This window comes from Choloepus didactylus, chromosome 13 (genome assembly GCF_015220235.1).
Source record: "Choloepus didactylus isolate mChoDid1 chromosome 13, mChoDid1.pri, whole genome shotgun sequence".
Classification (NCBI taxonomy): domain Eukaryota; kingdom Metazoa; phylum Chordata; class Mammalia; order Pilosa; family Megalonychidae; genus Choloepus; species Choloepus didactylus.
Window position 1 is genome coordinate 7,647,389 of NC_051319.1, and position 26,601 is coordinate 7,673,989.

At 41.9% G+C, this 26,601-nt stretch overlaps 1 protein-coding gene across 4 annotated transcripts in view; it reads right to left on the reverse strand.

Moving 5' to 3' along the window:
- Positions 1–26,601, reverse strand: part of ZNF366 (zinc finger protein 366) — a 96,144-nt gene that overhangs the window by 15,496 nt on the left and 54,047 nt on the right. For 3 of the 4 annotated variants that reach the window (XM_037801896.1, XM_037801893.1, XM_037801894.1), the window contains exon 2: positions 1,638–2,983. In XM_037801896.1, the coding sequence (XP_037657824.1) occupies positions 1,638–2,969 (1,332 nt within the window). In that variant the 5' untranslated portion in view covers positions 2,970–2,983. Of the gene's footprint in view, positions 1–1,637; positions 2,984–11,856; positions 11,947–26,601 lie in introns of those variants that run through there. The other variant, XM_037801895.1, reaches the window with a different exon arrangement.

Sequence of the window (26,601 nt, forward strand, 5' to 3'; positions counted from 1 at the left end):
GAGGGAGCCTATGAGGGTTGTCAGGGACGAGGGGGAGGAAACGGTGAAAAAGGGGAAGGTCTTTATCATAAGGACCTTAGTGTCCTCCTCTGCAAGTCAGAGGTAATAATTGTAACTCTCACTCAGAGGTGTTGGAGAGGATTAAATGTGATGTAAAGTGCCAGGCATATAGCAAGTATTCAATAAATACTATCTTTCATTACTTGCTAACCCCTCTAATTAAAATGTATTTTGTTGCCTAACTCAAATGAGGCTTATTTTGGATACCAGGCTGTTTCTCCCAGTTTTTACTTCATTTTCTACTGTCTCACAGAATTTTCATATGTTCTAAAATGTACCTTTGATTCCTTTTCAGCATATGCAGGAGCTAATAAGCTAATAGTCCTCTGTGTGGCTGAATGTCAGTCTATGCTCTTTGTTGACAGCTCCTGGACTTGGCAGAGTGACTCCCCTCCGGATGGTATCTGCAGGTGCTTTTTGTAAATATAGGGCAGGAGCCGTTTGTGCGGAGCCCACAAGGCAGCCACACATTTCATCTCTGCCACAGAGCCAGAAAATGCCCTGTGTTTTGTCTTAACCTAACAAATGAAACCCACTATAGCAGAGCAGAAATGTTATCTTGGCTGGGCAATGTCCTCCGCTGACCTTTCAGAATTAAAGAATGCTTTAGAAACTCTCGCTTGCTAGAAGTCTCTCTTGCCAAGAAAACCACTTGAGGTCAAGTTTTGAGGACAGAGTCCAGTGGAGCAGAACTGCCCTCTTGGAAGCTCAACGCAGCCCCAAAACAACTTAGCTGGGGTGGGATTTCCAGGACACCATGAGGGCCTTGTTTTGGTTCAGCCTGAAAGCCTCCAGGGCTTTGGCTCTAACCCAGGTGGAACTTAGACCCTTGGGCCTGTATCTCTCCTCGAGGAGCTGAGCTGAGGGAAGATCAAACCAAACCGAACAGAGGAGGACGCTTTCTTATGCCTCCTACAATACAAACCACAGGGCACTGCACCCAACTTGGAAAAAGCACAGGACCTACTTGGGTTCAGGCCAGGTCTCTGCTCCCCTCGGAGCCACCTGCTCATGAAGCACATAAAGGTCTCACAGCCGAGAGAGAAAACAAACCAAAAACTAGCCAGTGCCTCAGCAGCAAAAGACAAAGAGAATTCCCTAGAAGAAGGCTCTGAGTGGTGTATCTCAGGCACAGAGCCAGTCTTGGCTACACTGAGTCTGATGACACACGTTCTCCTGGCAGGGAAATTTCCCGCATGCTAGTGCCCTGGATGAAGTTTCCAGAAAAGAAGTCTAGGCATTCTAAGGGGCTGGGAAGCAAAAACACAATAACCAGCTGTTCCCTTGGTGCCAAAATGTCTGCACTATTTATTTCTAGGCCACAGATCACAGGCTAACCTCAGACTCTAAGAAGCTAGAAGGGGACAGGACTTCAGAGATGACCGCATCATTCTCCTCCTCTTACAGGTGAGCCTCTTACGCAGGGACACACGCTCCTCGGTGTCAGAGGTGGGGAGAGCAGCTCAGGTCTCCTGTTCCTGGTCCCCGGTGCTCTTTCGTTTTCCCCAAGGTCCAGCCAGCCCCTGCCCTGGTGTACGTGCGTGTGACTGGGGGGTGGGGGTGGGGTCCCCCCTTACCTTGTGGGTGAGGGAGTGCTGCTTGAGGTGGTGGGGCTGCACAAACTCCATGCCGCACTCAGAGCAGATGTAGGGCCGGATGTCCTTGTGCTTCATCATGTGGTTCTGCAGCTGGCTCGGGTACTGGAAGGTCTTGTCACACTCAGAGCAGTTGTACTGGATGGGGCCCCGGTGCGTGGTGAGGTGCCTCTTCAGCTGGGCCAGGGTGGAGAAGTCGAGGCCACACTCCACGCAGATGTTCTCCCGCCCGCTGGCGTGCTTGGCCTCGTGAGCCTTGAGTTCGCTGGGGTAGGCGAAGCCCCGGCCGCACACGCGGCAGTTGTGCGGCTTCACCTCGCTGTGCTGCATCATGTGGCGCTTCAGGTGGCTGGTCTGGGTGAAGGCCTTGTGGCACACCTGGCACTTGTGGGGCCGCGTGCCCTGGTGGGTCAGCATGTGGGTGTGCAGGTGGCTGAGCTGCTTGAAGAGCTTCCCGCAGCGGGTGCACGCGTGGGGCTTGATCCCGCTGTGGCCCAGGATGTGGGTGACCAGGTTGTACTTGGAGGTGTAGGACTTGTCGCAGGTCGGGCACTGCCAGCGCTTCTGAGACCCGCCCACGTCCACGTAGTAGCTGTCATCGATCTGGACGTTCACGTCCACCCTCTCCACCTTCTGCTGCGTCTCCTGACTCTCCTGGGGCTCAGCTTTCTGGGGCAGCAGCGGCTCCGGGGGCTGCTTAGGCAGGAAGGTGTGCCGGCTGAAGGGGAATGGGGAGGAGGGGGGCATGAAGAAGGGGAACATGAGGCCGGGGTGGACTTTGGGGTAGTAGGGGTAGGGGGTGGGCAGGAATGGAGGGGCTGCTGGCTGAGGCCATAGGGCACTGGGCTTCACGAGCTCCTGCTTGATGGGTTTGGCCCCTAAGTGTTCCAGGGTGCGGTAGAACTGGAAACCCACATTGCACAGGTCGATCATCTGGGAGTCGTACTTGGGGCGCGGGGGCTGCGGGAAGAGTACAGGGAGGTTCGGAGGGCCGGGGTTCTTGCTCTCTTCGGGGCGGAGGGCAAGCGCGGCTTCTTGCGCGGGGTGGTGACAGGGCATCTTTGTAGGCATGCTCTTCCGTTTCCGAGAGCCTCCTCCTTCAAAGACTCCAGGAAATCCGTCTAGGTCTCCTGAAGGAGGTTCATACCGAAATTGGGAAAAGGGCCCCCGGAGAGCTTCTGGGAAGGAATATCTTTGGGGAGTTTTCCCCTGGGAAGCCACCGGCTGCAGGCAGTGGGGAAAAGAGGGAGCCCTCTCCATGCCCAGACTGAAACGCACATCCTCATCTTTGATCATCTTCATTTCCTTCTGCATGCTTGGCAAGTTTCCTTTAAAAAAGGAAAAAAAAAAAGTGTTTAAAAATTTCCTTTCCCTTCAGGGTTTTCTAGATGGGCTGAGTACTAACTTATGAAGAGTAATACTTATTTAGGACATTTATCCTAGGGCTTTTCAAAATATCACTTCTACAAACCCAGTTTCCAATGTGGAAAAGCACTGGCCTCCTGGAGTAGGACCAGTGGGCTGAATCAAATTGGTTTCCCATATAAACCTGCAGCCATAGCATTATGGCTGGAGGGTGGGAGATGGGGGTGGATTTCATTGGCAAGAAACCTGAGAACTCATCTGGTCATTGTCCCCACTTAAGATGAGGACACCACAGCCCAAAGTGATGGAGTGACATGCTCAAGTCACACAGCTACCGAGTGGAGGAAAGAGAGCTGCGACACGTTCTGCTGTGGTTTTTCAACCTGAGACATCATTGCATCTCCTAACGGTGATTTAAACATGTCTCTTATGGGCAAATCTTCCATAATGGAACTGATTTCCATGGCCAATCCTTTACTCAGGCCACTGCTCCTGGAGATAGGGATAGTCAAGTCCATGTAGAAGAAGAAACTTGAATGCCTAACTCACATCTAATACTTTCTGAGTAAGGTGGGCTGTTGAGGTATATTGAGCAGAAGAGCTCAACATGGTTAAGGAAAGCATGTTGGGCAACCCAATTATAAAGTTACCCTGATGATTTATGCATTCTAATCCTTAACCCAAAGCAACTTCAGGAGAAAAATTCCCAGGTTGTGAGTTTCTAAAGCTGCATCTTGTTCTCTCCCTTCATGCAGGTATTAGTAAAGTGCAGCCTTTGGGTGATTTCTTCAGTGTCTGACCTTTCATCTGCCCTTGCTGAGTTAGTGACTGTGTCCTGGTGACTACATCGGGCATGTGTGGGAGAGAGTGTAGGGTCAGATTCTAAACCAGGGACTGTTTCCTTTCACAAGTCTCCTTGCCATTTTTTTTTTTTTTATCTTCCTCACATAGACACTGGTGATAGGAACCAAGTGACTGACTCCACCTAAATCCTCTGAGTTTGAATAGGAGTGGTCCCCTTTGCTCATTGGAGGCTTCCATGAAGTCAATGTAACATTCAGCCCAAGGCTGCTGGAGACAGGGCAGGGATGGAGGCCTGGACTAATTCACGGCTCCCGTCACTGGGGATGGCTACAAGCTGGGCACGGCAGGGGAAAGACCTCAGGGGCCAGAGGTCAACAGCTTCATGTGTGTTCTTAGTTTGAGAACTGCAGCACAATTAAAGCAAAAATGGCCCTTTCTATGGAAATAAATCAAGTGTCCATCAACAGATTAATGGATAAACAAAATGTGTATAGTCACAAAGTGAAATATTATTCAGCCATAAAAAGCAATGATCTATTAGGATGAACTTAAATGTTTGGAAATGAACAGGGGTGTTGGTAGCAAGATGTGAGAATAACTAACAGCGCCGAATGGTGTGTGAATGAGGTGGAAATCATATATGTCACCAGAAGGAAAGCTGGAGGTCAAAAGATGGGAATGTATAAAACTGAATCCTATGGTGGGCAATGTCCATGATCAACTGTACAAATACTAGAAATCGCTTCCATGAACCAGAACAATGTATGACAATACAATTAGAAGTTAATAATAGAGGGGCATATAGGGAAGAACTATATGCCTATTACAAACTATATACTACAGTTAGTAGTATTTCAGCATTTTGTCATAAACAGTAACAAATGTACTATACCAATACTACGAGTTAACAATTGAGGGGGGTTGGTTAGGGATAGGGGAGGATTAGAGTTTCCTTTTCTTTTTTTCTTTTTTCATCTTTCACTTTATTTCTTGTCTGGAGTAATGAAAAGTTTCTAAAAATTGAACAAAAATTAAGTGTGATGGATGCACAGCTGTATGAGGATACCCAGGGGCAAGTGATTGTACACTTTGGATCTTTGGATAATTGTATGGTATCTGAACAATCTCAATAAAAATGAAAAAAAAAAAAAAAAAAAGCAATGATCTCCTGAAATATGTGACAATATTGATGAACCTTGAAGACATCATGTTGAGTGAAATAAACCAGACCCAAAGGGACAAATATCATGTGATTCCACATACATGAAATATTTAGAGTAAGCAAATTCATATAGAGAAAAAATATATTAGAGGTTACCAGGGGCTGGTAGGAAGAATAGAGAGTTAACATGTAATGGGTGAAGAGTTTCTGTTTTGGGTAATGAAAGAGTTTTGATAATGGATGATGGTGATGGTAGCACAAAACTGTAAATGAAATTAGCACCACTAAATTATACACTTTAAAATGGTTAAAATGGCTAATTTTATGTTATGTGTGTATGTCACCACAATAAAAAGGCGGGGGAGCCTCTCTATTTGACTATCAAGTCCGTACACAGACAATTCAATTGAGGGAACAAATATATGTGCTTATTAGGTGAATATTTGAGCATTATTTAGAGTTGTTATATGCAATTGTCAGAGAGCTAAGAACTAATGTCAATTAATATTTGCTTTGTTCTTATGTGAGTGGGATAGCCCTGGCTTGTCTTTCCATGGAGTTGGGGCTTAGTAATGAAGAGCGAGAACTCATGTTTCCAGCAAACAGGAGGTCCGTGGCTGTGTTCCATCCTTCTTCTGCTTCCTCCCAAAATTCTTACTGAAATGCTGGGTTTTCTACTCCTGCTACCTCAAGGACCACTTGAAGGAAGTGATCGGAGTAGTAGGAGAATGAAATACCTAATCTTATGTGACCTGGAGGAGTGTGGGGTGAGTATCAAAATGAGTGGAGCAGAGCTGCTGCTATCAGAGAAAAAGACAGGTGCATGGATGGGTCAGCAGAAGCTGGATTTTCACGTTTACTCCCTCATCTCTGCTTGCAATTCGGTAGGTCCTGATATCTTGACTAACACAGTCAGAAGTGGTGAGGCCCTGATTCAAGAATTTGTTACATCTGCAAAAATAATTGGCTTTCAGACAAGGCTTAATGTGTCCTCTTGAAATAGGGAAAGAAAATGGCAGATCCTTTCTTTAACATTACATTTTGGCCACAGTTGGTTGTATAACCCCTTTGTAAATAAGTTCCTTTTTGCAAAAATCCTGCTCAGACTGGAGAAAACTGTTCCAGGCTACAAGTGCCTATGGCAGAATTACAATGGAGCCCATCCAAATGCAAAGTGAGTCTCAGTTTTATTCTGATCTGGTTAAAGGACACAGTGATTCTAATTCACATTAGAGAGCTTGATATGAGAATTAGTGGAAAAAAAAAGCACATTAGAACATGGGCAGAATTTACTGAGTTTCTTGTGTATTTTATTATGAAGAAGGTGCTTGAAAATATATTGACTAATGATGTCTGGTATCTTTATGCCATGTGCTGTAGCTTATTCTGGAAAGCCACCTTCTTGGAAAGGAATGTTATCACTAATTTTGAAACCGAAGGTACTTTGGATTGCGTATGTTATTATCTTTGATATTTTTGTTCTTAGTTGTGATATAATTTAAATATTGATTCATTTTAACATATAATATATAATGCTATCTTCAAAAGCATATTTATTTTCAGTATTTGCATTTTTATTTTATCACCATTGATCTAACAAAGCAAAGCAGCATTGATGGACAGAGATGATATGCATTTAACATGAACAACAGAATTATGTCCCCCAAATGACAAAGCTACAGAAACTGCACATAGGTATATTTTAATTCTCCCCCACTTTAATTTCATAATTAATTAATTCCCCCCAATTTGTGACTTGTATATGTGATAATTCTCCCACCCCTGAAATGGTAAACTGCCTGCTCTGGGGGAAAAAAAAACCAGTAAACCAGGAGGTTTGAGAAAACATTGGGGTTCATCCATGGAGATTCTTCTGGACTTTTAAAACTGGACTCCTCCTCCACATAAAGATTTTAAGGAGCACTGCCCATCCCTACAGAAGTCAAGGAGAACCAGATCTGCTTTCCCCTTGGCTTTCTTGGGACATAAATCATCCACGGCTGCTGTTGGTTATTAATATCCTTGTCTTTGAGTACAGGGTGATAAAGAGAAGCTCCAGGAGGTTAAAAAGAAATATTGGGGATGGGGGGGGGTTGTTAAAGGGAAGCTCTGGGAAAGGATGCCTTTCCTTGGGAGACAATTTATTTTGATCCCAGACAAGTTAAAAGTCTGGGTGGCCTCAGCAAAAATATTTATAGACTCCTAGAAAACCTCAGTGTGCACTACCCACATGCTCCCATCTCTCCTCCTCTATTTCTAAAAATAGATCCGCAGGCATCCTTAAGAGCTACAGGAGTCCCGTGCAGGAGGGGTTTGGGGGCAGTGATCTGATTTGAAGGAGAGCTCCGAGACTGGGCAAAGCAGTCTCCAGGGGCAGGCCTGAGTCAGTCAACTGTGGCTCTTCCAGAGCCCCTGAAGAAAATAGGCAGGTTGTGAGACAGTTCCTTGCCAGGATGTTTTGAAAAAATATGCAAAATGAAAGAAGAACTGAAATTTAAAATGTAGACAGCCTATGGGATAGTGGAAAGAGCATTGGCTTGGAACTCGAGAATCTGGGTTTGAGTTCTGACTTTGTGTTAGCAGCTGTGGGAAATTGAGCAAGTTCATTTTGAGGTTTAATTTTCTCATCCACTAAATGGGGGGGTTGGGATATCCCCATAGGGTTTTTGGAGACTTCAAATAGAGTATGTGTGTGCAAGTGTATTAAACCTAAGCAAGTGTGGTGCCATTGAGGGGTAAGAAAGAATGGACAGCAGTGAAGGACTCATGTTTGGATCAGTGGATTGAGGCTGGCTGGCATTTTCAAGCTGAAGCTCTTGGTCACCCTTACTGGCACCTGGGCCTCTGCTTTGCAAGTTCAAAATGAAGACTTTATCCATTTACCCTGAATTGGTCATATCACAGCAGTGAATGTGAACCAAACTCAAAGGGGTTGATGGGTAAGGCCAGGAAAGGTTGGTTCTTTCAGGGTGGAGACAAACCTTCTGGTTTAAGAATATTCCCTTCCCATTCTTTCTCTATGGTTCTCTTCCCTGTAACTGAGCTGTCTGCCAGCCTGTATTAATAATAGAAGACTTAGGTGAGTGGAACTTGGGTAGGTGGTCTCATGAGATATTTCAGCCACTCTATGGGAAGGTAAAGAACTGTCCCTGTTCTGATAACACAGGTTACCTTCCTAGAAACAGGAAGACTTGTCTGTTGGACCCTAAGTCACAGACCCTGGAACAGTGCTGGAGCAACACTGACAAACTGGCTCTTTGCTTTCCTGCTAGACAGTGAGAGCAGGGACTGGGTTTGCTTTTTTTCACTGCTGTATCTCCAGTGCCCAACATGGCGCTTAGCACAAAGTAGATGCTCAATTAAATGCTGTGGGGATCCGAGAATGAATGAATGGTTCTTGTTTTAAAAAGTCTCCATATTGAACTTTGAAATTAATCCTTTAATCTTACATTATTTAGACTGTGGGCTACTTGGTGACTTTGGGGGACATCCCTAATCAGATCAGCAGCACACTAAAAAATTCTCCAGGCAGTTATTGTAGAATGAACTCAATACACACACTGTGTTTACCCTCCTGAGTTTCTGAGGGTGCCTTTCCCTAAAATAACCTTCAGATTATGGTGAATCTTTAAATCCTAATTACACTAAGGCTAGCAAGCCATCTTCAAAGTGCCATAAGGTTATGCAAACCAGTCAGCAAACAGACACCTGAAAAGTCCAGAGGGTAGAAAGAGAGACCTCTGGATTGAGAAGGTGAAATGTAATCTAAGAGTGGGTGATCACCCTTCATTCTTCCACCAGAAGGAAATTTTTGAGAAGTTAGTAGCAGTCTACTAACTGCTACTAACTGCTGCTAACTGTACCAATGACGGTGAAGAGGCTTTAGAAAAATCATGAATCTTCAATGCTATGGTCAGAGAACGTTCTAAGGTCCTTAGCTTTCTACAATGTATACTCAATCACCAGACTCAATAGGCTATAAACTAGGAAGTTAATAATTTGAGGGAGAAAATGTTGGGTTGATCTGTATTAAAGGAATTTTGGACTGCAGGGCATTTTCCTTAACAGGTATTAGCCAAGGGAGTTAGTTATGAGGAAATGTGGAAGGAATTGATTTCAAAAACAAAAACAAAAAATTTCTCTTTGAACCCTAAGGCCAATTAGAAATGCGAGGTCTCTAACCAAGATGAAACCATTAAAATTTAGTGTGGAAAAAAAAAAATGCTTCTATTACTGCCCTTTTATTGGGAATTCACCTACTGCACCAAAATATAAATATTCCCCAGATAAAATTACTGGTATTTTGTGGTTCTCATTTGAATTGAAGGTCATTCCAGTAAATGCTATTAGAAGAGCCACAGTGAGTCAGCACTCCAGGGGCAAATCTATTTATCTCTTCTCCACAACACTGATTTCTGTTCATCTTGAAATTCATGAAAGAATATTCAGTCTCACATGAAAAAGAGAAAACATATTCTTTATTCCTTGAAGCTTTCCAGTGTTTCAGTGGAAAACGTTACATTTTACTATTGGCTTCCTTTTTAATTTGCGAGAGTGGCAATTTACTTACATGGCCTGCCCTGGTGCTCTGCTCCTAGAGATAGGAGCAGGGAGGAGAAAATAGTGGAAGAAAAGTATGAGAATAAGCAATGGTAAGAGAGGCAAAAGGGTGGAGAGTTGGGAAGGGATAACAGGCAGGCAGGGTAGGATAAATACAGACTGACTGTTATCTTCTCTCTGTTTGTAAAAACAATCTTGTTATAAGGTTCCTCTCGTCACAGGATTTTATTGGATCACCTGGTTCTTTCCGAATTTGTGTTAACAGCTAGAAACTCTGAGTCTTAGAATTAAATGTTCTAGTGATTCAACAAAAGTGTCTTAATGTATATGTAGTTGAACTGCTGAGTTCTTCATCTGAAGGTATTTGGCAAGTAATAACTTATTCTTGCATTCCTAAGGTCAGCAGGAATAGAAGGAACTCAATGCATCTGACAGATAGGTCAATATGTTCTCAACATATGTTCTCAACAGTGCCTTGTCACTCCCTGGGTCAATGGTAGAGCCAAGAAGGGGTGACCAGATGCCTGGTTATAGCCAGACCCCATATATCAGGGTCCTTTCAGAATGTATTTCTGCCCCCCATTTAATTTATAAACCCAAATTCCTCCCATTCATTATAAAAGTAATCTGTCTGTTCATAGCATGGGCTGAGTCCTCTAGGTAGTCAGAAAATATTAACTGGTGATGAGAACTGTTCACATGGGAAATAGTCCGTCGAACTCACATAATTTATTATTATTTTTTAATTCCTAAGTGCCATTAGGACATAACATAAAGTCAAGTGTAGTCTTGCATTTTTAAATGGTTCATAATGAGTGTGAGAATACACCATTTTTCTCTATTTTTAAAATAATAAATTCAACTACTAACTTGCATAAGTTAAAATGGATGCAAGTTTAATTCAGAAAAGTTAAGTTTTTCTTTGAAGCACTTCATACCTAGGTCTAGTTTCTGGAAAGCAAGACTGAATATAGTTACTTGAGTGCTGGAACAGCTGTGAGGGTGTTGGGGTTATCTCTGTCCTTGTGACCCATTTAAAGGAAGGAAATGAATCGGAGCTGTGACTTAGCAGTTCTCCTCCCCAGCTCTCAGAGCTAATATCTTTCTTGTGGATGGAGCTCTAACTAGAATGTTAGAATTTTTCTCCAACTTCCTTTGGAGAAAATGACCTTTGATAAATGTTGATTGTTTTTGATTCATAGATCAAGTAAACTTGATATACCCACTCCTAGATATGCAAATACACACATACACGTTAGAAAGCTTCATTTTGCTCCTCTGGGAATGACAGCATATTCATTCTGATGGGTCTCCGAATTGGTAGATAGAGCTAGAAAATATGACCCTCTGTAAGCATAAGTAGTAAGAATTGACACATAACAGATGAAGGTAGCCATCTGTGGAAGGAACCTATTTTAAAAGTGTAACTCCGGGGGTAGTATGAGGAATATTTTGGGGGAAGTGAGGGAAATATGATCCATCTTGATTGTGATGGTGGCTATGCAAGTGTGTCAAAACTCATAGAACTCAAAGAGAAAATTTCACTGTCTGTAAATTAAAAATAAGTTTAAAAATATAAAAGGAGCACATGAAAAATGCTATTCTACATCTTATTATAAAAAGAGCAACAGGATATTTGGGAAATATCCAACAACAGACAAAGTGATCAGACTCAATCCTCTTAATCTAATCAATTCAAATTTGTGGAACATGTCTAATAATATGCAGATGATATAAAAAGAGTTTATTAAAGATTATAAGAATTTGTTGATATTAATTCCTGCTTTCTCCAAAAGGGAGGCTAAATATGGCAGATACCGTTTTTGTGTGTGTGTGTGTACTCTATTTCAGCAGGAATATTACAGGGCAGGGATGATGCATTAAGTTATCTTTCAAGGACTTCTAACTCCTTGGCCCTGACTGCATGCTCAGAAAACAATCTTGTATAATTGCGCCAATGTTCTTTGAAATGCAGTCTACCATCAGTAGATAAAAGCATTATGATCATTAGAAAATATACCCATATACCCCTTGTAAATCAACAGATCGGTATTCACATTCAGGTCCATAGATCAGTCTTGTGAATCATTTCCCCTAAGCCTGATTAGCTAAGTACTCTTACAAAATGGAGTTAGGTTATGAATCTCCAAACCTGCAGACCAAATCCTGAGTAGTGGTGGCCCCACCAGGCATTGCTATCCCACGAAATCTATCTGAGTAGCCAGCTGCCTTCTTTCTTTGATACCTCTCATTGGATATATCAGTTAGCTACCCAAGATTCTGAAGGGTAGGAAGTGGAGAAAAACTCACCCAGGAGAGACTTTATGGAGATGCAGAAAGGCAATCTTCCAAAGTGAATTCCTCTCTTCTCTGAATTTTGTCACATTAATTTGATGTTCCACTCATTGACATTGTCTTATGCTCCTGGTTGACTTTCTGTGTGGGAGGGTATCATATTTGTAACCTAATCTGGTTATAAAGTCAGAAATTGCCTGGTGCTTTATATACTGCTGGAATCCAATAATTAGGAATTTATTTGACAAATACCATGTTCTATCTTTTGCTCCCTGATCTCAAGGAGAATTTTGGTGTCACCTGATGGAAGGAATAGCTGGCCTATCCCAGTCCACCCCAAGCCAACCTCAAATAAATAAGCTGCCCAGAACATCTCCAGTGAGCAAGGTGGTTTAGTAGTGTCTGGGTTAGAGCGTCTTTGAAGGCATGGACCCTGCTTCATCCTGACTCAGGATCCTTGGCCAGTGTGTGCCATATTCCTTTGACTTGAAAGATGGAATGTCTTGTTTCATTGACCTGATATGAATGAATGTGGGAGGGCTCTGGAAATGCACAAAATGCAGGGTTCAAATGCCACTGAGCCTCTGAGGGAGCATGTCACCACAAAGTAGACAAGGGACATGCTCAGGTTCCAGCATGTTCTACAGGGCAAGACAGGTGATTACAATTTCCCTCACGTAACAACTGCAGACTCCCCCATGGCTCTCCATGCACATGCCCATTAGTTAAGTGGAAATGCCCATCCTAATAGGCAGGTGGATATGTGATCCCATCCTTTCTTTTATTTTTATGTGGATGGAATTCCTGCTTTAGTTCTGCCTTCTGATGAGTGATCACTTTTCATTCTGTTTCCCCACCCTCTCCCTGCCAGCCTTATACTCTTTGGTTCAGGGTCTTTTCATTCACCTGCTTCATATTGATTTTTGCTATCAATTCTGTTCATTAAAAACATTTTTGGAAAATATACATACACCGATCTGCTCATGAACACACAGGCTATCTTGGGAAGGAAATACAAGGATCTGGTGATACTGGTTGCCTCTGGGGAGGAGGTCTGCAGGGCTGGGGAAGAGGATGAGAGTACAGCAGCCCAGTTACCCAACTTCAGGAGGTACCAGTCCCATCACAGTCTGCAAGCGGTGCCTCTGCCATTGTGCAGTTCTCTGGATATAAAGAAGACTTTAGATTGTATATCTTTTTGATTTATACTTTGTTACACTGTGAATGGCTTAGCTATTCAAACACTTACATTAAAAAAACAAAGCTTCATATTGGCTTTCAAACAGGAAACATTCAGGTGAAATTAGACTTGGGGTCCCCTTCCCTTTGAGCCCTGAAGAATTCCCTTGAAACATTTCCTCTGATACCTAGATATTTCTGACCACTCTGCCCAAAGTCTGTTGATGCCCCTGAGAGACTTCTCTTAGTTTATATTTTGGGCATGTGGCTTGACCTGGACTTATATCCCCGGGGAAATGAGTATGAGCAAAACCAAAGGCTCAGCCTGCAAGGAGCCTCCCCAGAGTATTCATTCAGCAAACTGCTTCAGGTGCCTCCTCTGTGCCTGCCCCATGCTGGATACCAGGAAGATGATGTTTAATAAGCCAGACACTAGCTTCAAGGAACTTACCATCTGGAGGAAGAAACTGATAAATGGGTGTAGAGCAAAATGTTATAAGAGCTGCATTAGAGGAATCTCAAACTGGTAGGTAGATTTACTAAAACTGAGAGGACAAGAAGCAGAACTATATATATTTTTTTGACTAACAGAAACTATTCCCTTTCAAGATATTCTCCTTTTTTTTTCCCTATCTTTAAAACTTCAGTTAGAATAATATGAAAGGGTGAAGAAATATCTGTGGTTGTGAGGGAAACAAGAAAAACCTCCCTGCCCCCCAACCACCGCTCCAACCTTCACTAACAGTATCTTCTGTAGAACAGAGGCAGACTTGCATGAGTTGCAAAGTAGAGCTGACCTTTGACGTGCATTCAGAAAGCCCAGGTTTGTATTTTAAAATAAAATTAAAACAACTACATTTGACTTTGGAAGTTCAGATGAAAATAAGCCTTGTGTGAAGATTCAGGGTAATTACAGAATCACACACTGCAAATGTGACTAATTCCGTTTCCCCATTCTAACCATCCTGGGTTTCTCTTTGGCTTCTCCAGCGCTGGGATACAGAGGATGAGCCACTAGGGTTTTGGCAAGATCAGGTCCATCCCCAGGACCCTAAGGTAGCAAGTTGCTTAAGAGTTCCTTGCAGACTAAAGTAAGCGTTTTATCCCATTTATGCCACTGTAGAACCATAAAATGTCCAAGCACAAAGCCTGTCCCAACCCTCAGGCACAATCAGTCCCTCCCTCTGCTCAGCTCCCACAGCCTGTGCCCACACGTTTGATGTGGCTTCCTCACTGGGTATTGCAATAGTCTGCTTCTCCCACAACACTGTTATGTCCTTAAAGTCAGGGACCATTTACTAAACCTTTCCACATGTTCACTGCAAGGACTGGTACTTAATAACATCTTTAAGTGATGAACTTTCAAAGTGCAAAAATTTTCTATTCTTCAGAGAATTTTATTCTGTTCTTTTATTAGTAGATAAAACTAGTAGATAAAACCACCCCCCAAATTCCATGAACCTCCTTCCTTTTTATTCTTGCCTTTCTTCTGCTCTCATAACAAATTGGTGGAACACATTTTTATGTTTAGAATTAGTTATCCAAAGGACAATAAGTTCCTTTCAGATATAGGTCATTTTGCTTTTTAAGCACGGCTATATTTTAGAGGTTACTCTAATGGCCCTCTATGTGCTGTTTTAGAGAATGTCCTTGGAAAGCAATGTTCACATGACCAGAAAGCAAGCTCAGTTGTACCAGAATCCCCTAACTTGGAACCTAACTTATCCCTTTTTCTATGCCTTAGGTGCTTTATATTATAAAATGTATTAATATTTCAAGATTTATTATGGCCTTAATCTCTCTTTGATTCTGTGATTTTTTCTTTATTAAGTTTCTCCTTTCTCGTAAGTTCTCTCCCCTCCACCCCAAAAGTTAACTTCATGAATAGACCAAAACAACAACGACGATGCTGACAACAACAAAGGACTAGTAAGTTGGTTTGACAATACCCTCCCCCTTTGCCATACATTGCTAGGCGGCCATCACAAAATCTCATCCATTGTTCCTTGGCAATGACCATTATTAGCTTCTCTACTTTCCACCCCCATATCTAGGACCCTGGTCCAAGTGCCCATCACTTCACCCATGGTTTATTTACAATAGTTTCTATCCACCCTCCCTGATCATTCTTCTCATTTCTTCCAAAACCCTTGCATACTAACTACAAAACCGTCTTCCAGAAAGTCATCACTTTTTCTAAAACAACTCTCTGGAACCTACAACAGTGATGTGTACAGACTGGTGTAGAGATTGTTAATGTCTGCTCCAGTGTCCATTTCCCCTTTCTTCCTTAAAAACACAGAATCTTTATTCTGCTTGGGGTGACAATGTGCCCAGCAAAAACACTAGCCTTCCCAGACATTCTTTCAGTTAGGGGCACCTTGTGACGCAGTTCTGGCCAGCGAGATACACACAGAAGACTGCGAGGGATTTCTGTGAAAGCTTTTACTTTCCTAGTGCAAAAACCACCCCTTTCTCCTTTCCTATTTTTCTTCTTTCTGCCTGGAAAGTGGATGTGAGACTGGAGTTGGCAGTCATATTGGAACCATGAAGCAACAAGCTTAACAGCAATGCCTCCCACTAAGTATGGTAGAGAGGAAGATGGAAAGTGTCAGTGCAGAACGTCTATACACACTTGGTGTTGGTCTTTTTATTACTTGAGAAAGTGAATCCTTTGTTCATTAAGCAGAGTTCTGTGGCTTGCAGCTAAACACAATCCCTAACTGAAACATGCAGCAGATCAAATGTAAACTCCTCCACCTGATGTTCAAGGATTTTGTAATCAGGTCCAACTCTACTCCCCTTCTCTCTAAAATCCTCTCAACCCAGGTCAGACCAGGCTTTCACTACTCTCTACATGGGACAACCTAATTCCTACCTTTTTGTCTTTGTTCAGACTGGTCCACCATTCAGGATTCTTTCCGTTGAACCATTCCTTTCTTCCAGATTGAACTTAAGTTTGTCTACTTCCTAGATGCCTTTTCTCTTACTCTTATGTCCAATTCTCTCTCCCTTCTTTGAAATCCTATGACATCACCCCCAGTGACCCCTGGTTGAAATACAGTTTCCCTGTACCGCACTCTGGTTATTTCACGGCTAGGTTTTGTTTTCCCAACCAAAGCATAAGCTCACAGTGACCTGCGATTCATACTCTTTTATCTCTCATTGCACCAAGTAAGTACTCAATACATAGTTGTTGCTTGACTGTTACTATGCATTGCTGTATCTGCTTTTTAAAACAGAGTCCACTCACTTGGAATTTGAAGTCTGCCTTGTTGAATAACAATCCCTAGTCTAGGAATTGCAATGACTTCTTTATTTGGTGTTTTAATCTCTATTTAAAAAAAAAAAAACAATTGGCAAAATAACAATAATAATAAAAAGGAAAATAATTGTTTCTCTTGGATTTTTCTCTCCAGGCGACAGAATTTGGGCCAAACACCCATAGAACCAGGTTATAAATGCCTGTGTGCCATGCTGGGGGCCCCTTGGACATATGTTGAGGAGTCTCCATATTGCTCGGTGAGGACTCCATCTGGAAGTCATGAGGAGAAAGGACATAGCTGTCATCTTTTGCTCTGACATAAGGTTTATGAGCAGCGACCCTGAAGCCTCCTGCCTCAGTGCATTCCTCAGTGCAGGCCTCAGGGGCTCAGGGGTGACCATTATACTGTCATCACAGTCTGAACCCTGTGATGTATTTCTTGCCACAACAAGCAAGGCCCATGAGGTGTGGGGAGAAGGAGTCTCCTATGTAAGACAAGTGAACTTGCCATCTAGTTGGGAACCTAGCAAGACATCAAAAGGTCACATTCCCTTAATCCTTCAGAGTCATGGTTTCCTATTTATGAAACAAGACTAATAATACCTACCTCGGGGGCAGCCCTGGGGTTAAATGAGGTAATGCATGAATCTTGCAGAGCGCCTGCACGTAATAAGGTTAATTCAACCTGCTTTTAGTGTTATCATTATTACAAGTCAACAAATTGTGTTCGATAAATGATGCTGGCGGTAGGAGATCACTTCAGAGTGGGGCGGTCAGGGAAGTCTTCATTAATGAAGGAGGCACAGGGGAACAAAAATTTAAAACCACGGGATTGTTCAGGATTGGCCGTATTTGGTATTTTATTTAATAGGTCAAAGGGGAAGAGGGCAGGGGCATCTGGAACTAAAGCACTGAGGGCAAGGCTGCCCTTTTAGGTGGCTTCCCGTGACATGGTGGGTCTGGGCTGGGCTGACCTGTACCATCAGGGTCTCCATCAGTCTGTAGAACTTGTGCTCAGGAAACAGAGAGACACTAACTGGCCTGAGCAAGGAGCAGACATTTAGCCTGTCCCTAGCCCTGAGCTCTAACAGAGTCTACCACAAACAAAGGAGCAGAATTTGACCCCAAGACCGTGAGGCCCTGATCATTCTATTTAAGGCTGTGAACTCTCCCAGCCCCCAATCCTCTCTTTTACAGCCCCAACTTTTATTTTCCGTAGTAAGATCAGAAAATATCTTGGCTATCCAATTGCTTGTTATCTGTCTTGCCCCACTAGAGTGTAAACTCCATGAGACCATGTGTTCACTGCTGTAACCACTTAGGAGAGTGCCTGGCACATAAGGTCAGCACATGAGACTCACCTGGGGAGGTTTTAAACTGCCCCCCTCGAAAAAAAATGCAATGCCTAGGCTCTTCCCCAGACTTCAATTACATTAGGATCTTTGGGCGTGGAGGCCGACATGGGTCCGTTTTAAGAGCTCTGCAGGTGATTTTCATGTGTAACCAAGGTTGAGTTTAGGGAGGTGTTGTCAGCCTGGGTAAATGTCAGTGACAGACCCCATACAGAGAGGGAAGTGGAGGGGGTCACAGGGAGGTGGAGGAGGGATTCCGATGGAAGAAGCCCTGTGACCCTCAGTCATCCCTCCCCTTCCACCACCCACCCAGGCTACCAGTGATGCCACATGATGTTAAAGAGAAGATTCTTCTCTAGGTCAAGGTTGACTTGATGAAGAACAGTCCATATGGCAATGGCCATTTTGGGGATCAGGTGGAATTAGAAATCTGCTCTATTGAATAATGATCCTTAGTCTGGGAATTGCAATGACTCCTTTATTTGGTGTTTTAGTCCCGGTTAATGTCAGATCCACAAAGGGAAGGATCCTGAGCAGGTCCTGCTGTATCCTGGTTGTGGTGGGGTCACAAGCCCACCATTTGTGTTCATATGAATCTTGGGCTGGAGAACCCTCCCCGCACCTTTACTCCTCCTTGGCCATCCCCCCAGCCCAAGGCCTTGCCCAGCCACCCAGAGGGATGGCTCTACTAACCTGCAAAGACTGACAATGAGGAAGAGGGCAGAAGAATGTCTTTTCTCTGCATGACTATGATACTTTTGAAAGGTTGGGCTGTGGGATTTTTGTTTTTTCACTTCTCTCTTGGAAATCACCTTCATGGCTGATTGGGTTCTAGGGCAAGACTTCTTCTTTGCATTGAGAAGCATTTCCCACCATATTTAGGAGGCAAAGTAGAGCTGCTGCTTTGTCAGTTGCCTTAATGGTTTTCCATGCCATTTGTCAAAAAATTGGTTTTCTTTTTTAAAAAATTGTTTCTTAACAACAAACAAGTAAATGCAAAAATCTTCCCTTGTGCTTTGATTGATGGTTCACACCTTTTTAGAATATGTAGCTCATATTTTTAGAAAAAAGCAGCTGGTACTCTTGACATTTAATTCCAACAAAATGCCTCATTCAATTCCCCCTCTCCCAAATAGGATACGCAGTCTATTGGAAAATATTCAATTGCGTTGATCTAAATGTCTACATTAAGTGTGGAGGAAAGATACAGTATGCTTTTAATATCCTGGAAGCTGAGCTAATGCCACTGAAATGGCTGATTCTAAGAAAACCGTGATCAGAAAAAGGTGACTATTTTAGCTGGTATTGATATCCTCGAGGATGGACCTTTAAAACTGGGATTGAACAAATAAGTTTTTGTTCTTGGGTCAGGGTGGGTGTTTTACCCAAAGACATTTTCTATAAATCAATAATAGTAGCAATAATAATGATAGTTAATAATAGAGGACTTACCATATGCAAGGCTTTTATACGAATTATCTCATTTAATCACTGCTATTGTTATAACCTATTTACAGATAAGAAATTTGAGGCATAGTGCATTTAAGTGACTCATCTAAGATCACATGGTCTGGAAGTAGCATCTCTTTGCCAGGGGTTGGCAAACTTTTACTATAAAGGGCCAGAGAGAAATATTTTTAGCTGTGTGCAGCATACAGTCTCTGCTGCAACTACTCAATTTTGCTGCTGTAATGAAAGCAGCCAATGGGAGCGGCTGTGTTCCAATAAAACTTTATTTACAAAAAGAGGCGGCAAGCTGGATTTGGTCTGGTTGCTGTAGTTTGCTGATTCCTGTTCTTAGCCATGACTAATCTCTCTCTCTTGAAGCCTCTTGCTGGAATCTTTTAATTTCCATAACCCTTTTCCAGGTTCTTTTACATCTACATATGAGCTATGACAAACACTCATCAAGCCCAATTTTACAGTGGCCTACTGGTTAAATAACTGAGGGTTTTGCATTTTTTTTTTGTTTGTTTTTTTTGTTTGTTTGTTTGTTTTTTAATGAGTCCTATTCCTCAGTGCCAGCAACACTCTAAATGTTATGATGGCAAAGGGCATTTGGATGAGTGGGATTATTAAACCTCATGAGGACCCCGCAGTGGAAGCCTCCAAGCGCATCTTTGCTCTCAGGGGTCTGTAAGCTGGCACAGGGGAAGGGGACTGGCCTTCGTGTGGCCTCTGCTCTGCGCCTGTACAGAGGCCCTTCACTCGCTCCCATTTCCTCAGTGTCTTCATATTCCACTCCTTCCACATGAGTATCAAGCTGGCTTATAAAACACCCAACACCAAAGAGATATCATAATTGAAGGAAATGGAATCCCCACATCAGCCCTGCAAAAGATGGGTACCATCATTCCCATTTTCTAGATGAGAATTAGAAGGTCAGAGGGGAAGTTACTTTGCCTGAGACCAGAGAGCAAGTAAGTGGTGATGCTGGTATCTCACTGCAGATATGCCTGATTCCTTCCCCTGCACATCACCTGCTACACTGCCCTGCCCCTCTGCAGGAGACTGTGCACTTCGCCATAGCCGAGGAGCCTGGGATCCCAGTCTTGACTCATAAATCAATCACTACATGAGTTTGGCAGTCAGCTAATTTTAAGATTCTGTTTATTTCTACTCCAAAAAAAAAAAAAAAAAAGAGAGAGAGAATAAGAATCATTGGGGTACCCTACTTACTTTACATGGTTGCTATAAAATCAAACAAGGTAGAATATGTAAAAGATCTTTGCAAAGTATGGAAACACTCTGCAAATGCACAGTGGTTGCAACTGTCAGGGAACTGGCCATTGTGGCAGTGATGCAGTCCCTTCCACCTCCTCACCACTCTGCTGTTCACCCAAAAGGGCTGCCCCACACCCAGGGAACCCTAGCCACTGAATAATTCAGATTGCCCAAAATCCCCTGAAACCAGGCCAAATCTCAGGAACTTGGAAAAGGTTACAGAATAGTCATCTAATTTCTGGTCACATACATGACTCAAAAACACATCCTAAGTTTCATCACCATCACTCTATACAGAGCCTTCCTTTTACTTCTATTCCTCTAGTTTCGAAATGGGCTCTTCATCTTGGGATGAGTGTGAATCCAACCCCTTCTCTCAGACCCAAGTCCTGACCAATTGTTTCACTGACACGGCAGGGGACCTTGTACCCCACTTAGTTCAAATTCCCAGCTCCAACTCCTGGGTGGAAAGGGCTTTAGTGTGTCTTTGCCTTACATCTGTGACCTTTTAAACCCTTTTTGCTAAAAGTTAGAAACTAGAAAAGATGGACAGCTTGATTACATAAGAAAAAATTTTCCTGTATCTCAAAAATCACATAAAATTAAAAAGGAAATGGCAAACTGGAAAATTATTTGCAACATGAGAGAAAGAATTTGTGCTCCCTAATATTTAATAGCTTCTTAAAATCAATCAAGAAAATGACTACTTGTAGGATAAAATTGGCAAATGTTGAAAGATAATTCACAAAAACTATACAAGTGATGAATAAAAAATTTGGGGACTAGTTTCAAGTAACAGCAGGCACCCAATTTTCATGAAATCATCAGTAATGAGAATGTTTAGACAAAGAAGAGATGGTCATAGTTGTCATATGCATGCTGTGTGTGTGTGTGCATGTTTGTGTCATCCCTCTGTATACAAATACGCACCTGCCTGAAGCAGTTTAGAGAACTGCAGACAAGGATTGGACTAATTTCAGATGTAAAATTTATGAAAACATATGCAAATATAACCAAATTTCAGCTCTAAGAGTTTGGGAAAAGGGAGGAAGAAATAGATATATTTAGGGGAAGAAGATGGAGCCGTCCCATGAACTGCAAAATTGATTTGCAACAATATCTGGAATGAGGTATACAAGGCCTGAAACTCATCTAAGGCAAAATCACCCAAAAGAAAAATCCATTCATGAAACTAAATCATCCTAATGCAGATGACAATTCATGAGTAGATACTAAAACAAAAGTGTGAAAGATATTTTCCAAATCAGTGTAAAAGTATGCAGAAATTACTGAATCTAAATTGGATAAGAATAGTGTAGCAAATTGATGAGATGGTGAAGGAAAGCTAATTAAAGTACGAAGGGGCCTAATCTGAGAGCTTTTTTCTTAGATTAGATTCTACAAGACGGAATCTAGACGATTCTGGGTAAAGAATAGTTCCCCTGGAAGACTTTGCAAAAGAGTTCTTTGAAGTGCTTTCCCATAATTTAGTTTCTCTTCCTTCGAGTTTTTTGACTTTGAATGGTTGGTAATGACTTGATTTTAGTTGATTCTCTCTCTCGCCACCCCCACCCCCCCGTCTCCCTCCCTCCCTCCCTCTCTCTCAGTTACCAGAAACAGGTTGATTCTCTGAGATCATTAACATTTCCAGACTTTCTTATAAAAGAGGGTGCATTTGTCAGCATCATTTAATGGGGCATTTGGTAAATGGTCATTTCAAGTTTTCATCCTCATTTGTGCTGATAGAAGAAAAAGTGAGGTTAACTTAAGATGGAATTAATGTGAATGAGTAAATAATGTAGTAAATAAAATAACAAAACACCCTTCTACTGAGGATCTCACCTGGTAAGAGGTAAATCATTTGGATCCATTTGATAATAAAATATGAGTAAATTCAATCCAGAGTTTACAGAATTGCCTTTCAGTATTAAAACCTTTGGGTTTTCAGAATAAACAGATACTCTGTAGGAACGAATGGGAAATTCAGTGTGCACAGTGAATGCTCCTGTCTTAGAACTTCTTAGGGACAACCAAGCAAGCCACACTTTAAGAATGTCCCTTGGTATATGCTATCCCAGAAGAAATGAGTCCTGAGCCAATTCACATCTTGTGAACGTCATGTGAGGATGTGCACCTTATATGGGCATCCTAAAACCGACTGGTAGCTCAGCCTCTGGGTGCCATGAGGGCCACTGGCAAATGACAGGCTTGATATAAAAACAACTCAGCATCTCGGTTTGCAGGAAAAACAAGAAGAAAGTCATAAAACCAGTTGAGATAACCTAGCCATTAGATCAAGGTGTATATAAAAACAATGTGAGTTGGCATTAGAATTAGATGAAAGGAACAATTACACATGGCATTTTTAATGACCTTTAAATAATAGATATTCATCCCCCCTCATTGTAAAATTTAATTACTGAAAGGTTTGAAGAAGAGAATTAAAGTAATAAGCTCACCACCAAGAGTAACTGTGTTAATATTTTGGATTATTTCCTTTAAGTCTCTTACTAAGCATAAATGTGTTTTCTTTTACAACATCATCATTTACCATATATTTCTATGTAATATACAAATAATACAGAGGTAGACAATCTTGTACATAAAACCTTTGTTTGAGTCTCTGATTTCCTTAGATTAGATTCTCTTGAAATAGAAATACTGAGTCAAAGGATATGAATTTTCAAGTCTTAATACATATGGCTAAATTGTTTTCCAGAAAGGTCAACCTAATTTATACTTAAATTATTCATTTCGCTAAATGTACCTTTTACCTTCTATGGCTCCTTTCATTTTTCCTCCTGACATTACTTAATCAAGCATCTAAACTTGATCCCACAGTGTAATAAAAATTTAAAAAAAAATTCCCACTTTTACTGAGAGAATTTTTTTTATGATTTTGTGGCAAGTTACACTGAGATAACTTTTTCAAAACAATTTCATACCCATTATCACATTTGGCCCTCACAAGGACCCTAAGATGAAGAGAATCAATTGTAGAATGTTTAGAGCATGGAGAAGGGTTTCGGATATCATCTAGTTCAGGTTTTATTTATGTTTCCATCTAACAGAGCTACAAGGAGGATACAAGGATTTTAAAGTTCTAGAACGCAAGTTTCTGGAATCTCAGTTCATTCTGAGATTGCATCACCTTGTAAAGTTTTGTGTTGTTCCCAAAGTTCTTGTAAAGCTTTGTATTGTTCCCAATTTCCTCCTTCCCTTTCGCTGTCTTATCAAACAGTTAGATCTTTCCCTCTGTTACAGGGGCATGCAACTAGTTAAAATTCTGGACTCAGACTCATATACAGAGGCCAAGTAATCTCAAAATTTTATCCATGATGTAGATGATGGCCAAGCAAAGGATACCTCAAGGGTGTGTGGATGATAATGAGCAATGGAGACAGTCAGACAAAAATGTGGGGTGAACATGATGAACTGAAGTAGTCAAGGGAAATATAGCAAGAACAAGTGTAGGGCTCCAGGCTCAACATATTTCTGTACCAGATTGTTCTGACCAAAAGAATTACTAAATGCTGGAATTTGCTGAGATGGATGGGGAATCTTTTTCTCTGGAATAATCCTTACCTGTCCAACTGACAGCGTAAGTGAGTCTACCAACAGACAGGGGAGTCCTCAAAGAAAACCATCAAGGTTTCTTCCACCCCAAAGATTTGGACATTCCCTTGGTGCTGCAGACTATAGTCTGGTTAATGTGCTGTGGAATTTTGATATTTGGCTTAGGAGTTAAAAGAGCACTCTGCTGATGTTTGACATTCACCCAGTGCTTTTCCATAGCCTCCTGGTTGGCTGTTGCCTTGTCTTCCCCAGGGGTCAAGTTTCTTTTATTTGGTAACATCCCAGTAGCATTCCCATTTATTTTTTTGTATAACTTTGAATTCTCAGAAATCACTTCTTAAAATGCCTGACATTTAAGAAAATTTGGCACTGTATTACTATCACTGTAGCCAAGTATCACATGTGTAGAAAGTAGCACAATTTAGCACATTGAATGTGCCAAATTTTCCTTAAAATTAGCATTTATGCCGTATGTTGGTGCCCCAAACTCAATACTCCTTTAGCTGATGAAAATGCAAAAGGAAAACATTCTCAGACTAAGCCCTGTTCACTCTCTTTGTAGACAATGTTTTAAAAAGTCATTAACAAATACTCTACCTTTGGGAGTTAAAACGAGTGCCTACTCTTTAATTCTTGGTGAAAGATCAAACATTCATTGAAGGCCAACAGAGCAGCGTGTGTCAGGCAAGGATGCCTGAAGGCATCAGCCCCTGCAGGATTGTCCTGTCTTCTCAATTTGCACTTCAACTCCTCACAATGCCCGGGGCAACAACTTTGAGTTGAGTGCAGCCTCCTCAACACCATCATGACATTTGAGGGAGCAGTGGACAGGAGGGGGTAGAAATCTCTCACTGAATTTAGAGGGCAACATGCCAGAAATTTAGACAATGCCCAGACAACCTGGGATGACAAGTGACATCTATTCACACATCCCCCTTTGTGGGTCCAGATGCTGGGCCTTCTGGCTTTTGAGGTCACATTCTCTTTGAGTTCCTTCCTCTGCACCTACCTAACTTCATAGCATATAGCCTCTATAATATGAAGAAGTAACATTCTTGATGCCTGTGGGCCAAACACCTGCACTCCTTTCTACCAGTGTGCCAGAGAATTGAATTACGTGTTTCCAAAGTGCTTTGTCTAGGTTGCTGCAAAGGAGAGGCTAGGCCTCCCTATATTTGTGCCTAAGAGTCTCCTCCTGAATGCCTCTTTGTTGCTCAGATGTGGCCCTCTCTCTCTGGCTAAGCCAACTTGAAAGGTGAAATCACTGCCCTCCCCCCTACGTGGGATCAGACACCCAGGGGAGTGAATCTCCCTGGCAACATGGAATATGACTCCCGGGGAGGAATGTAGACCCGGCATCGTGGGACGGAGAACATCTTCTTGACCAAAAGGGGGATGTGAAAGGAAATGAAATAAGCTTCAGTGGCAGAGAGATTCCAAAAGGAGCCGAGAGGTCACTCTGGTGGGCACTCTTACGCACACTTTAGACAATCCTTTTTAGGTTCTAAAGAATTGGGGTAGCTGGTGGTGGATACCTGAAACTATCAAACTACAACCCAGAACCCATGAATCTCGAAGACAGTTGTATAAAAATGTAGCTTATGAGGGGTGACAATGGGATTGGGAATGCCATAAGGACCAAACTCCACTTTGTCTAGTTTATGGATGGATGTGTAGAAAAGTAGGGGAAGGAAACAAACAGACAAAGGTACCCAGTGTTCTTTTTTACTTCAATTGCTCTTTTTCACTCTAATTATTATTCTTGTTATTTTTGTGTGTGTGCTAATGAAGGTGTCAGGGATTGATTTAGGTGATGAATGTACAACTATGTAATGGTACTGTAAACAATCGAAAGTACAATTTGTTTTGTATGACTGCGTGGTATGTGAATATATCTCAATAAAATGATGATAAAAAAAGTTAAAAAAAAAAAAAAAAAAAAAACAAAGTGCTTTGTCTAAATCAATGAACCATTGTCATGCTCCCTGTGCACTTGTGTGACTCTGGGGACATCTGAGGCTCTCCTTGGATCAAAGGGACCCAGACTTTCTCTTGCAAATATTGATTCCTCAACTTGTTCCAAGGGAAGGATGAGAGGGCAATGTCAATTAATTAACTTTAGATGATGGGAATTAACTAAAGGATGATGGGAATTTTTAGATGGGGATCCTGCAGGGGCGGATTGTGTCCAAGGTTTCAGTATTAAATATCAATCACATGTTCCTGACACTCAAGCAGAGTTTTTCATCTGTACCGTGAAGAATACACAGTATGTAAGGGGAATGCTTGAAAATTCTATCAGTAGCAGGAAGCAAGAAAGTATGAAAATCCACCTTAAAAATATACTTTATATTATGGAAAAATTCAAACTACATAAAAATAGAGATTGCAATGTAATGAATCATATTACACGCCAATCTCAGTTCAGAGCCAATCTTGTTTCATCTCTACCCCACCCATTCTACTACCTTACTGTAAGGATTGGTTTGAAGTAAATGTACATCATATTATTTCATCTGTAAATATTTCAGGATATATCTGTTAAGCATAAGGACTGTTTCTTAAAACATAGCCACAATACTATATTATACTTAAAATATCAATAATGTTTCCTTAATCGTTATTCAATCAGTAATGACCAAATATTCAATTTTAAAATTGAAG